General features: G+C 39.7%; 1 protein-coding gene across 2 annotated transcripts in view; it reads left to right on the top strand.

Annotated features, from left to right (window-relative positions):
* The window catches only part of CDIN1 (CDAN1 interacting nuclease 1), a 267,942-nt gene that overhangs the window by 236,974 nt on the left and 16,919 nt on the right, over positions 1–14,049 (top strand). Inside the window, exon 11 of one of the 2 annotated variants that reach the window (XM_047863422.1) lies at positions 12,300–12,498. The exons of the other annotated variant lie outside the window; for it this stretch is intronic. Coding sequence (XP_047719378.1) covers positions 12,300–12,432 — 133 coding nt within the window. The 3' untranslated portion in view covers positions 12,433–12,498. Of the gene's footprint in view, positions 1–12,299; positions 12,499–14,049 lie in introns of those variants that run through there. 2 annotated transcript variants of the gene reach the window in all.

Below are 14,049 nucleotides of genomic sequence, written 5' to 3'. Positions count from 1 at the left end.
TGGAAATCAAGAGTCAGTCGCTTAACCAATTGGGCCATCCAGCTGCCCCAAGCATACAACTCTTGATTTCAGGGTTGTAATTTTGAGCTCCACGTTGGGCATAGAGTTACTGATTTTTAAAAGGTGGGGGACACCTGGGTGGCTGAGTCAGTTAAACATCTGACTTTGGCTCAGGTCATGATCTCTCACAGTTTGTGAGTTCAAGCCCCACATCGGGCCTCTCTACTATCAGCACAGAGGCCGCTTCGGATCCTCTGTCCCCCTCTCTCTCTATGCCGCTCCCCCCATCTATTCTCTCACTCTCTCTCCCCTGTTCTCAAAAATAAACATGTATAAAAATAAATAAAACAAAAATTTAAAAAATAATTAGAACAAACCAACATAAATGTATTGTCTTCCAGTTCTGATGGATGGAAATCCAAAATTAAGATGTTAGGAGTGTCATACTCTATATCTTAAAGGCTCTAGGGAAGATGCCTTCCTGGTCTCTTCCAGCTTCTGCTGATTCCCAGCAATCTTTGACATTCCCTGGCTTACAGATGGATCACTACAATCCCTGCCTCCATTGTCATAATGGCATTCTCATTGTATGTCTGTCACTTCTCATGACAATACCAGTAATATTGGGTTAGGGTCCTCCCTCAATCCAGTATGACATTACCTTAACTTGCTTATATCTGCAAAGACCCTATTTCCAAATAAGGTCACTTTCACAGGTACCAAGAAATAAGGACAGTCTAATATTAAGTCCAGAGGACTAAAATACAGGAATATATTTGTTACTACATGCTGCTGAGATGTACGATGTACAGTCTTTCATCAGTCATTGTGTTGTTACCCAACTCCTCCAAGAGTTAACAGGACTGTGCATCTGAATGGCCAGCCAAGTTTGTGTCAAACATGACCCACACTTGGCAGAATTGGGGCAGGAGTCTCTGTCCCCTTCAGCTTCTATACTGTGAGGACATACCAGAGTTAGTCCCCAAGAGGGAAGGAGTGAATCCCCCTGAAGAGCCAGATGCTGTTAGAAAGATGGAATATAGTCTGAGCTGCCAAGGACTTCTACATCATGCTTATATAGCTGCTCACGGATGAGGTGTGACAAAAACAAAACAAAACAAAAACCACCAACCAACAAACAAAACAACAATAACACACACACACACAGAAAAGGATTCTGGAAATGCACCACAGTTTGTCTACGTACCTTCAAGATAGACAAGAAAACAGATACACAAGTCCAAAACCCTTGTGTAAAATCTTTGGGCTCAGATGTATTTCAGAATTGAGAACTTTTCAGATTTTAGAAAGATAATGTAGTATACAGATCATATACTATTCAGGGTATGCAACAGCATCCCATAATCAAATGCATAAACATTTCTGCAGTGAATTTTTTGAGTATTCACACTAAAGGATAGAAAAGACCAAAAATAGCCTCAGGTCAGTTTAGGTCAGGTTTAAGACCTAAATGAGGTTGGGTCTGATCAAGTTTGCTATTTTTTAAAATGGGGGTTTTCAGAACTTTGTGTATTCCAGAAATACAGATAGGGGATGGTAGACTATCCTTTTTTTTTTTTTTTCTGACCTTCACAAACTTACAAAATCTAAACAAATACAAATGAAACAAAACAAAAAACATTCCAGGTAAATCTACAGCCTCCAGCTGTACCTGTGAACTCTCAATCTGGAATCTGCAATCGCAATCTGCTCTATAAACTTCTTGTCTATTAATCTCCTATAATCTACAACTAGAATACAATCTCAGTCTATAACCAGTGTAGAGTCCTGTAGCTTTGGGTTCAAAACAGTCACAGAAGGAAAGGGAAAATGTTCTTAAAAGGGGCAATTCTCTTCCAACTAGGTCTAACTTGAGAATATATTCATGCCATACACAGTTCAAATGACAGTTACATATCTTGATATCAATTGCATTCATACCTATAATGATAAAAATTTAGAGGTCTATGGTAATTGGTCTGAATTATCGTCATTTTTTTCCTCAAACTATAACAGAGCAAGTAATCTCTTTAGGTGATCTTCATCTGCAATTTTATTCTATGAACATAAGCATTATATGGAAAAAGGGAGAATAAATTATTTATGCCCCACATCAAAATGGTTTGATTTTCTTAGTTCTGCTTTGGTTTTGTCCTGCCTAGAGTATAAAAAGACCCAAGACACGAAGAAAGAATTATGGTTCCTCTTTGGGACATAAATGTTAACAAAAGCTGTTTTAAAATGCGTGAATTACTAAGTGAAACGAAGAAGGCTGAGATAAATGATGTATCAGGTTCGTGGATCAGAAGATCTACCATTGTTAAGATATCAGTTCTCACCAAATTGATCTATAGATTCAATGTAACCTTAAGCAAAATCCCAAGGGTTTTTGTTTGTTTTGGTCTTGGTTTTTAGAAATTGTTGATTCTGAAACTTATACAGAAATGCAGAGGACCTAGAATAGCCAAGACAATTCTGAAAAAAACAAAACTGAAGAACTATTATAACTGATGTAAGACTTAGCATAGAGCTCTAGTAATCAAGGGAGTGTGAAAACTAGGCATATAAATCAGTGGAACAGAATAGAGAGTCCAGAAACAGACATCATATATGTCAAACAAGTTTTGACCAAGATGCAGAGGTAATTCAGTGGAGAAACATAGCTATTTCAAAAAATTGGTGCTGGAATAAATACATATTTATAAGGAGAAGGAAATTCATTCAGACCCCTGCCTCACACCATATGCAAAAATTTACTCAAAATAGATCAAAAACCTAAATAAACATAAAAGATAATCTACAATTATTTAATAGAAAAAAATTGACTTTGGCAAAGATTTCTTCGAACACAAAGTATGGATTGTGAAAAGAAAAATGATAAATAGGATTTTATCAAAATTAAAAACTATTGCTCTTTGAAAGATACCACTAAGAAAATGAAAAGGCAAGGCAAAGAGTGGTAGAAAATATTTGCAGAACATGCATCTGAAACAGGCTTATATCCACAATATATAAATATCTCTTAGAACACAATAAGACAACTTATTTTGAAAGCTGAGCAAAAGATTTGAACAGAAACGTCACAGAAGAGATGATAAGCGAATGGCCAATATGCACAAGAAGAGAGAGTCAACATCAGTAGTCATCAGGAAAATGCAAATTAAAACCACAAAACAGGCACACGCACTAGAACAACCAAAATTTTAAAGACTGGCAATATCAAGGTTTAGCAAACACCACTTTGGCACAGTTTAGTTATTTCTTAAAATGTTAAACATACACTTACCCTATGACCCAGCAATTCCGCTGTTGGGTATTTGTCTAAGAGAAATAAAAACCTATGTCAACACAAAGACTTGTACATGAATAGCTAGAGGAACTCTATTCATAATAGTCAAAAGCTGGGAATGATCCAAATGTCCATCAACAGGTGAATGGATAAATAGTTACATATCCATGTAATGGAATACTATTCTGCAATAGAAAAAGAATGCACTATCGATACATGCAATCTCTTAGATAAATCTTGAAAATGTAATACTTACTGAAAGAAGTCAGACATAGAGAAGTATGAATCCAATTCACATGAAACTCGAGAATAGATTGCTCTTTGAGAACAGGGCACGATTGAGTGGGAAGGGGGCCCAAGGGAGCCTTTTGGAGTTCTTTTTTTCAGATTGTGCTGGTGATTACATAGAGTGTCATTGGTCAGAATTCATTAAACTTGACACTCAAATGGATTCATTTTTATTGTATGTAAATGATAACTCCTTGGAGTTTTTTATTTTTATTTTTTTAATGTTTATTTTTGAGTGACAGAGAAAGAGCGCATGAGCAAGGGAAGGGCAGAGAGAGAGAGAGAGACACAGAATCCAAAGCAGGCTCCAGGCTCTGAGCTGTCAGCACAGAGCCTGACACGGGGCTTGAGCTCATGGACAGTGAGATCATGACCTGAGCCAAAGTCAGACACCCAACCAACTGAGCCATCCAGGCGCCCCTAGAGTTTATTTTTAGAAAAAAACTGTACTAACTCTGATCACTGATGCTTTAAGTTTCCAGTGCAAGACAGGAAGGAACTCTGCTATGTCCATGTCTTGGGTCAATATTTTTCTGATCAATAGTGCCATTCTCATCTAAAGTATTTATTTGAAACCTTTCAGAGAAACATTGTTTAGAAACTTCATGGAAGTTAACATACATTCAAGTGAGTTGTGTATCATTATCAAAATGAGAAGAAATTTATAAAACTAGTGCTTATGTTTAAAATGAGCATAGAGAAGGGCACCTGGGTGGCTCAGTCGGTTAAGCGGCCGACTTCAGCCAGGTCACGATCTCGCGGTCTGTGAGTTCGAGCCCCGCGTCGGGCTCTGGGCTGATGGCTCAGAGCCTGGACCCTGTTTCCGATTCTGTGTCTCCCTTTCTCTCTGCCCCTCCCCCGTTCATGCTCTGTCTCTCTCTGTCCCAAAAATAAATAAACGTTGAAAAAAAATTTTTTTTTTAAAAAAAGAGAAGAAATTTATAAAACTAGTGCTTATGTTTAAAATGAGCATAGAGAAGGGCACCTGGGTGGCTCAGTCGGTTAAGTGTCCGACTTCAATTCAGGTCATGATCTCATGGTTCCTGAGTTCAAGCCCCACATCGGGCTCCATGCTGACAGCTCAGAGCCTGGAGCCTGCTTCGGATTCTGTGTCTCCCTCTCTCTCTGCCCCTCCCCCATTCACACTGTCTCTCTTTCTCTTAAAAATAAATAAACATTGAAAGGTTTCTTTTTTAAATAAAATGAGCATAAAGAGTGTATTAGTTTCCTAAGTTGCTATAACAAAGTATGATAACCTGGGTGGGTTATGGGTTGCTTGAGACAAAAATTGATTGCCTCTGGAGTTCTAGAGACTAGAAGTCTGACATCAAGGTGTTTGTGGAGTCCTTCCTTGCCTATTCCTAGATTCTGATGGTTAATGGTGATCTTTGGCTTTCCTTGGCTTGTGGCTGTCTAACACCAATCTCTGCCTTCGTCATTACATGGTGGTCTTCCTATGTGACTGTCCTCAACATCTTACGGATTTGGGGCCCAACCTACTCCCTTATGACTTTGTTGTAACTTACCTAATTACATCTATAAAACTGTATGTCTAAGCTTTGTGCTGGAGACCAGGGTTGCAAAGAACAATAAAGACCCTATTGTTGAAGCATTCAGGTTTCACAAAGGGAAGAGACAAGTAAACAAATACTTAAAATATCCTGTGGAATGTACAGATAGAGAATTATTCAAAGGTGGCAAGGAGAAGAGTGTGAGTGAAGCAGCTTTTCTCTAGAAAGATGGAGAAAAGGTTTAGGAGACAGAGATAAATGTTTTCCAGTCAAAGGGATAGCATATCCAAAGCCATGGAAGTGTGTGTGTTGGGCGGGGGGGGGGGGGGGGGGGATATAGCATGTTCAGGTATTATTAGCAGTTTGAGTGATGGGGTGTTTAGCTGCATTGGGTTATTAACGAAGGCAGATGAAAAGCCTAGAAGAAAAATGGAGGTCAGATAATGTCCTGTTCACCATAGCAGAAATTTAAATGTTAGTTTATGGGAAATAAAAAGCTAGTTAAAAGCTTTTAAGGAAAGAAGTAATAATATTTGTATTTGTAAACAGGGAATTAATAACCATATTCTTAAGGGAAGACCAAGGCGGCTTACCTGAACTAAAGCAATGTCAGTAGAACAAGAAAACAAAGGGTGGCTTCCAGAGATGATTAGCAGGGAGAATGAATAGAAATAGTGGCTGGGCAAAAGGGAAAATTCAGTTAAGTGTAGAAGAAGATATGGGAGAGAAAATGACACTTAAGATTTCGCTTATTCATGTTCCTCCTTTGGGAGTGCTTTTGCAAGGGGTAGAGACACTACAACAGGTTAAAAATAGATGGGAAAATGGAAATGAAGAGAAATAAATTGAAGTCAAGATGAAAAGTAGCTCTTTAAATGCATACAATAGGATTTATTTAATAACTTGATACGAGACAGATGTGACTTGGAATTTCTTTAAGTTTATTTATTTTAAGAGAGAGGGAGAGTGAGAGTGAATCCCAAGCAGGCTCCTCACCGTCGGCCCAGAGCCCAATGTGGGCTTGAATTCAGAAACCGTGAGGTCATGACCTGAGCCGAAACCAAGAGTAGAACACTTAACCGACTGAGCCACCCAGGCGTCCCTTGACTTGGAATTTCTTAATGGCCAGAGCAAAGAAAGAAGTAGTTTCAGTGCAAGATCCACAATGTCCAAAGGGTGAAAATAAGAAAACTGAGAATTCAGCTTTCCATGGCACTGAGAACAGAAAGAAATTTCTCCTGCAGGAAAGGGTCAATTTTAGTACACGTAAAAGTAGAAGAAGAACCAGCACAGGTGAAAATATGCAGGCAAATTCAAGAGAGATTGGGTTTGACAATCGAGACTTGGGAATCGCTGCTGTCAGGTATATGTGTTCTTCCACGTGTTCCATTGTTATTACCATAAAAATTTCACTAGCAGAAGGCACATGTGAAAATATTGAAGATTACTGGTAAAAGGCTACAAGTTGAGAAAATTGTCACTGAGTTCTATTTTAAAAAAGGGGGCGCCTGGGTGGCTCAGTGCATTAAGCATCTGACTTTGGTTCAGGTCATGATCTCAGGACTGGTGGGTCTGAGCCCCCGTCGGTCTCTACACTGATAGTACAGAGCCTGCTTGGGATGTCTGTCTCCCTCTCTCTCTGCCCCCCCCCCCCCCCGACTCGTGTTCGTTCTCTCTCTCTATCTCTTTCTCTCTCTCTTAAATAAACATTAAAACTCATAACTCATAGCTCCCTGACTGCAGTTAAGACTGACCAAGCCCCAACCACCATCAACAGCAAAGGTGTGTTCTCATCCCTATTATAGGGAAGCATAACTGAGAATTCTTGTCACTACTTCCTTTAATGTTGTACACGGGTGTCAAGCCCGTTCGGTCCTCAACTAGTGATTTCAGAATAAAAGAGGCAATAGTCAGTCATGACCAAAACGTTTTTTTTCAGATAACTAATGTTCACCATATGCCCATCTCTGCTTTCTTGAAAAGTAAGATACACTTCCATATTTTTTCTGTTGCCGATTTAGAGGAAGAATATGTATGCAAGTGATTTAAAGTCTTGAGTAAGTCCATTCCCCTGTTTTGACTTAGAGCTATCGGCCGCACGCACGAAATCAAAATACAGACCTTCAGAATCCATATGCGTTTTAAGAGACATTTAAGGGAATTCATTACTGCTGTTTAACTTTTTATGCACATCCTGATGGCATCTGCCTAGAATTCCCCAGAAACCACTGCATTCAAGTCTTGATCAGTTTCGTATATAATATCTCTGAAGCCATCTGGTTCTTAACAGTTTAGGGGACACAGTGAAGCGAAATCCTACTAGTTGCTCTGTACCTTTTGATTACCTAAAGTGGTTTTCTCTTTATCAAGTAGAACATAAAGTTTTCACTTTACTTTCTAGTGATCCTTGACTCAGTGATAATAAAGCTTTGGTATATGTCTGCCCTTAGACTGGGCTCAAACTTAGAATTAAAGCACAGAAAAATAATACCCACTTGGCACTGTGCCTTTGTGCTGTGGCAACTAATTTTCAATGCTGCCATCTAAAAAATTCTAGACTAGAAATTTGGCTTCACTATCACTAAGTAATGAATGTCACAGTCCGCAAAACGATAAGGGAAATACTGGTGTTCCTTGACATCTGAAGTGACTATACTCTCTCTTTATAAAACAAAATAGGATATTAATAAACAGTTAATGGTACAGGCACAGTGTAGAAAAAATGAATTTCCAAGAAGAGCAGTGTGAATGCTAGATTTTGCTTTCAGGTTCAGTAGATTTTTACCTTGAGTAATAGCTTAAAAGATCAAGCAGCTACTGATTTCATAAGCTCGATCACACACCTCCCAGTAGAAAACAAATTGGCATTCGGAGTTCGTGGATAGAGTGCTATTCAAAGTGGCTCCGTAGTCATTAAAACGGAGAGTTGGTTTTGTGAATGGCGTCAGTGAACATTTTTTCTCCTGTAAGGAAAGCAGTAGGAATAAACTTTGAGTCAAAGGCAAGTTCTTCTGGTCCCTCATCCACAATGTTTATCCCAGTGGGATATGATACAGTCTGTGCAATTGCTATGTTCCACAATAATTATAAAGGGCAATAACATGTGGTATGAATAGAACATGTAACAAAGAACAGCAGTAGATGGTAAAATAAACCACTGGTTATGTCAAAACTAATAACTTATTTACTCATGCAGAGTCAATGAGTTAAGAGGTCAGATGAGCCCCGGTGTTTAAGCCTTACTAATCGTACACGTGGCTTTTCTGGTTCATCATTTTCAACAGTTCCTTCAGAGCCATTTTAAGGATTATGTGAAATTGACTGGATTTCATTAATGGCTTATGTAAGAACATGTGCTCGTATCTTTGAAAGCGTGGTCCAAGGTACTCTGTGTAAGCATTTGCCTTTTTGCAGCTTCTGGAAGAGGTGGAGCCTTAGAAGACCTCCTGTCATAAATACAGCATTCACTATCACAGAAAACAACATCCATCTTTTTTAGGAATGAAAGTAATTGTACAGCGTGACACCCAGAGCATCTTTAAAATGTTACGTATCATGATGTACTTAAAAAAAAAAAAAAAAACTGGGGCACTTCTCATTGATCTTCCCATTTTACTTTGATTTAAAATGCAGATCTTTTCTTCCTATTGAAATCTTTGCATTTTTATTTATAAACGTATAGGGGGGAAACCCATTTCAGACATATGCAGTCTCATAAATTATGTTTGGTAGTTGAAACAGTATGCACTTATGTCAGGGATTGAACATCCTCCTTTATTAGAATGCTATTTATTGCCACCAGCTGCACAGCTTAGCTAAGAAAGTTCTTGACACCAGCGATTGCTTTTCAGCACCACTGCTTCCGGCTCCTAACAGGGGCTTCTATTTCCAAATGAAGCCACCCCTCTCGAGCTCTTCCTTCTGCCACACAGATACCTCCTGTCATCGTGATGCTGGAGAATCGATGGGGGATGGGGCTGTACCCACTCATGCTCTATGATCTCCCAGGCTGTAAATCTCCCATGGCTTGGAGATTTCTCGCCTAATAGCCCTGGCCTGAGAGCTGTCAAATGCATTCGGGGAATCCACCCCACAGTAATGGATTTTTCAAAATTAAGATGTGAATTGAGCTGGTGATCAAAGGGTGTTTCAGAGTCGTTGGCGTGTATTTCGGAAGAGACGCGTGGCGCATATCACAGTAGACCCTGGCCCTTTATTTTATTACGTTTTACAGCAGGGAAAACTAGACAAAGGTAATTACTCTTCTTCCGTTAAAGACTATTATTACACTTGCATGAACAGTTAACCCTGCTGTTATTTTCTGTGCTGCCTGTGTCAATGGCATCCAGGCCATCCAAGCAGGAAAGGTATAGAAATGGGAGCCTCTTCTCATTTCCAACCGTACAGTAAGTCCACTTTGGAAGGTAATCTTCCAAACCACAGATGTGCATGCCAACACCAGCCCATTCCATTTTTTGGTGACATGATCTGTGTGTCTTCTGCATGCCAGTTGGAACACTGGCTCCCTTTTTAATGCCTCTGCACATAATTGGGCTCCCGGAGCCCACGGAGCTAACAGCAGCAGTGACAGGGGGAGACCTCCCTCTGTTAACATGGAAATGGAATTTCCTTGCTCTCCTCTAGAAAGGAAATTCCCTCTAGGTCAAGGTTGAGGCTTTCTTCGGTGTGGGGAGGGCAAGCTTACGCAGAAGATACCTTAACCTGTGATCCTGGAGAGCTCTCTTGAAGTGGTGTCAGGCCCTCAAGCCTTCATAAGTAGCAAATTTCTCCCCTTGACTAAACAAGAGGACAAGCAGAAAATTGATTTCTAGACACTACCTTTGAGATACAGACTGAAAATTAGAACTTCGGCGCACTCTTTCCCCTAACCGAAAGCTCCAACAAAAACAGGCTCTGAGTGGGCTTCATTCCAGGCTTGGAAATGCAGCTGTTCAACCTGAGATCCCTTTATGAGGCAAAGTCATTGCTCCCTTCCTTGGGTTTTGCTTCTGATTCAATAAGAGATTGGGTTAAACTCGGTCATGTGGCCATTATTTACAATAATATCCACCCTGAAGTTCACCAATCACTTGCCAGGCAAATAGTATTCTCTGCATCATGACAGGGCAGAACCCAGAGCACAAAATGGTCACCTGTGGTTTCCCTGATGTTATCCACTGGCCGCGAGATGCTGACAGGAATGCCAGACAGCCAGCGTGGTTTGTTGCTTGTTAGGTGGGCCAATCTCCACTTGCAGACTGAGTAGAAAGAGCAGGAAGAAAAACATGGATTCAAAACCTCATCTGGAAGAGGGAAGATGCTGAATGGAGATGAGGTTGGGTTTCAGTGAGGGTCTGTGTGTATTTCCACATTGGCAGTGGGAGCCTGGGAGGAGTGAGCTCCCAGGCTTCAGAGGCTCTGACCTGCCTGCACGCTGACCTGGAAAAGAAAGATGAGGAAAGATGGGATTTGGGTAGATTTACTTATTTTTCCTAAAAAGTGCATAATTAAAAACAAAAGGAACTCCTCTCAGGTGACTTGGTAAAATGTCCCAAGTTGATGTGCTCTCTCTAATGAGGTTGAAAGTGGACAGTGTATTTTAGAAAACTAAAGAATGAGAATCAGGTTTTTTTCATTTGCTTTTTAAAAGGGGGATTACCAGGAAAAGACTGACAACACCAGCACTAGAAATGGAACCTTAGAACATAAGTTGAGGACATGGCTTGAGGAAGTCCAGAGAAATGGGGTTACTGTCTTCTTTCAAGATGATCCATTTCCTGAAATGTCACGTAGTGGAGTCTGATCCATTCATTTAATATTTATTGGTGATGTTAGCAACATATAGTTTAGATAGAAAAATAGGGAGATAAAAAATATTCCAAAAGCCAGAAGTTCGAACCTGTTTCCTCTGTCTTGTGGCATTCTGTAATATCTATTCAGCAAGTATTAATTGTATGCCTGCTAAGGGCCAGATACTATAGTAGGTGCTATGGATCTTTAAATTCTCTAATTTCTAGGATTTTACCCTCTACTGTAACTGAGATTTGTAACAAATTTTTAGGAGCCTATTGAGCCAATTTGGGGAAAGTCTGCCTTCACTCACTTCATGTTGTAAGAAGCCTTTTCAGGGAGGTCTGCGATTTATATCACTTTGCCTAAACTTCTTCAAGCTATTACAGACTTCTCTCTTACTCATATAAAATTTCCTCACTTTAAACTTTCCAAAGGAGTTTCATTTAGCAAGTAGACAAATGTTAAAAATTGGAATCATGTTAGTTCTCCCATCTTTGTCGACGAAAGAATAGTTATTAACTAAATATAATTTCCATTTCAGGAAAATAAATACTTGTGAGTAAATCAATTAACTGATATTCTGATGTCCTGCCAGAAATTTTCCACTTGTTATATCAGATCAGTAGAATAAACATCGCTAAATGGCACTAACAATTATCATTCGTCTCAAATGAACCCAGTAGAATTAAGTGACTTGGTCCACAAGATTCTCTCTCAGTTGCAAGAATGTAAAATAGCAATTTCAGCAGTTAGACCAAATGGAATAACACAGAACAAAGTCACTTGAATGCACATGGAATCCAGACCAGAGTGTCTAAGCTGCAGTTCTGTAGGACCTTGTGCAAATTGAACATGTTCTCAATGCCTCGTCTGTAAAGTGGGTATGATAACTTAGCTCTCACGGAGAATAAGTTGTTTTAAATGTGCTAAGCGCACAATAAATGGTAGCTATGTTTATTATAATGTCAAAAATATTTTTAAATGAATATACATAGAAGATTTTGCAGTTATCTTTTGCTTGCTATGGGCAGAAAACTTAGTAGGGGCAGTTACTCCTTTACACCATTACTTAATACAATAGTTGGCTTTCCTGGGTAAATTCATCTCTTTCCTCTAAATGTTACACTCACTCTTGTGTCATTTTGCTGCTTACTAAGACTAAATACCAGTGCTCTCCCACACCTAGGGAGCTCCTAAAATCCCCTCAGAACCTTGCCTGACTTGTAGAAGTAAGATGATAAATCTCCTTCCCCTCCAGTTTGAACAAGCTACTTGCACAACACAAACACGGAGCGCACCAAGGCTTGTAAGTCAATGTTTACATTACATCCTAGTGAAGGATTTTTTGCAATGTGCACAGTTTAAAATGTAGGCTTCTTGCCAGGGCAGCAGTCTTGTCTACCTAATTTGTTTTCTAGGCTCACATTGGACCATGACGGGGGGTTAGCAGGAATGCTTCTAGAATGTTTTGTGCTGCGTATCATCCAAAGAATGAGGGTTGGGGTAGAGAAGACCAGAGAGGCATTTCATCCTTCACACCTCAAGAAGTGAGCCTAACAGCAACCATGAGGCAGATGCCAGGAGAAAGAGGACAACCATATGAGGGATGCCCTTTGAAAGAGCTGCCGTCTGGGCTAAAAGAATATCAGGTGCCCTAAAGGGGAAGAGAATTTATGTCAGGTCCTCCTGAGAATGGTGTATGTGAAAAACCCTTCACCCAACCCCACCCTCCAGGGTTCCCTCTGAGACAATTTTGAGACTCCCCATAAAGACTGAATAAATTATATTCATGTTTACTGTAAAAAAAAAAAAAAAAAACTAAAAGGACTATTCTAGACCTCAGAACCATGAAGAAGCCACCTTAAAGAAAGTACACAGAGGTGACAACATGTAAGACAATGGTTTTTGAGTTTGGCTACACATTGGAGTCACTAAGGAAGCTTTATAAACGCTAATGCTGTCTTCCACCCCAAAGGTTTGGTGCCAGATATGGCCTGCACATCAGGATTTAAAGTTCCCCGATGGTTCTAAAATACAGTTGAGAAACACTGCTCTATATAGTAAATAACCTGAAAGCTGAATAACAAAACAGTAAGGGTGTGCACTGTGCCCCAAGCTTTCCCAGGACTTGGCTCTAGAGGTGAAGTGACACTATAGTAAAACACTGGGTCCTATCACTGGCCCTTTAAACTTATTTCCAAATATTTATTGAGTATTTACCATGTGCACGATTCTACGTCAATTCTCAAAAGGGACCAGGTGATAAGCTTCTTAAAGAATAGAATCCCTTTTCAGAAAGCACTTTCCTTACTCTCTCCAGTAACTTGTTGCCCCACTCCGCCTCAAAGGGAGGCCAGCTAATTATTAATGTGGCAATTTTTCTCTCTCCTAAGAAGGTTAATTAAAAATCACCCTGGGGGCACCTGGCTGGCTCAGTCAGAATAGCACACGACTCTTGATCTTGGGGTTGTAAATTCAAGCCCCACATTGGGTGCAGAGATTACTTAAAAAATCTTAAATAAATAAAAAATAAAGGAGCTTATACAGGCTATGACCACCTATTTTAAATTGTTAGAAATAAAGAAGGAGATGTAGATCTATGGATGCATTTTTCTGTGCTTTCTAAAAAAGTAAAATTGCAAAGAAGTCAACGGGTCAACAAGCATCTCAGGGGACTGCCTACACACACTCACCCACTGGGTTTTCCAGGAGCTGGAGCCACCCAAAAAGAGAAGAGTCAATGGATGGGAAGGAAGAAAATTTACCTATAACAGGCACAGAGGTAGAGGAAGCAAGAAAGCAGAAGAAAGATGGAGCAGAGAGTGGAGAAAGGTGAAAGAGAAGAGGAGGATGCTTTCATTGAACAGGAAGTCATCATCTCCTGGGGTGAATTTTTGCCAGCAAAAGGCATCTCCCAGGAACCCACTGAAAATGGAACCAAAATTAGATAGTAAAGAGTTCAAAAAGATTTGCTTAGAACTCTCTCAAGATAAAAGTAAAAATTATGAAAACAAATGCATTTTATTTTACAAATAATAAAATACTTTTTATAAGTCAATGCAGTACTTCCTAGAATCAAGAGGAGTGGGTCAAGTACTGATTTTTTGGTGGTGGTTGTAATTTGCCCAACATGGCATAATACACCTGTCACTTCACATTTCACTATGG

The sequence above is a fragment of the Prionailurus viverrinus genome, chromosome B3, assembly GCF_022837055.1.
Source record: "Prionailurus viverrinus isolate Anna chromosome B3, UM_Priviv_1.0, whole genome shotgun sequence".
NCBI classification, from domain to species: domain Eukaryota; kingdom Metazoa; phylum Chordata; class Mammalia; order Carnivora; family Felidae; genus Prionailurus; species Prionailurus viverrinus.
Note: the sequence above shows the minus strand (reverse complement) of the source record. Positions and strands in the feature narration are given on the sequence as shown.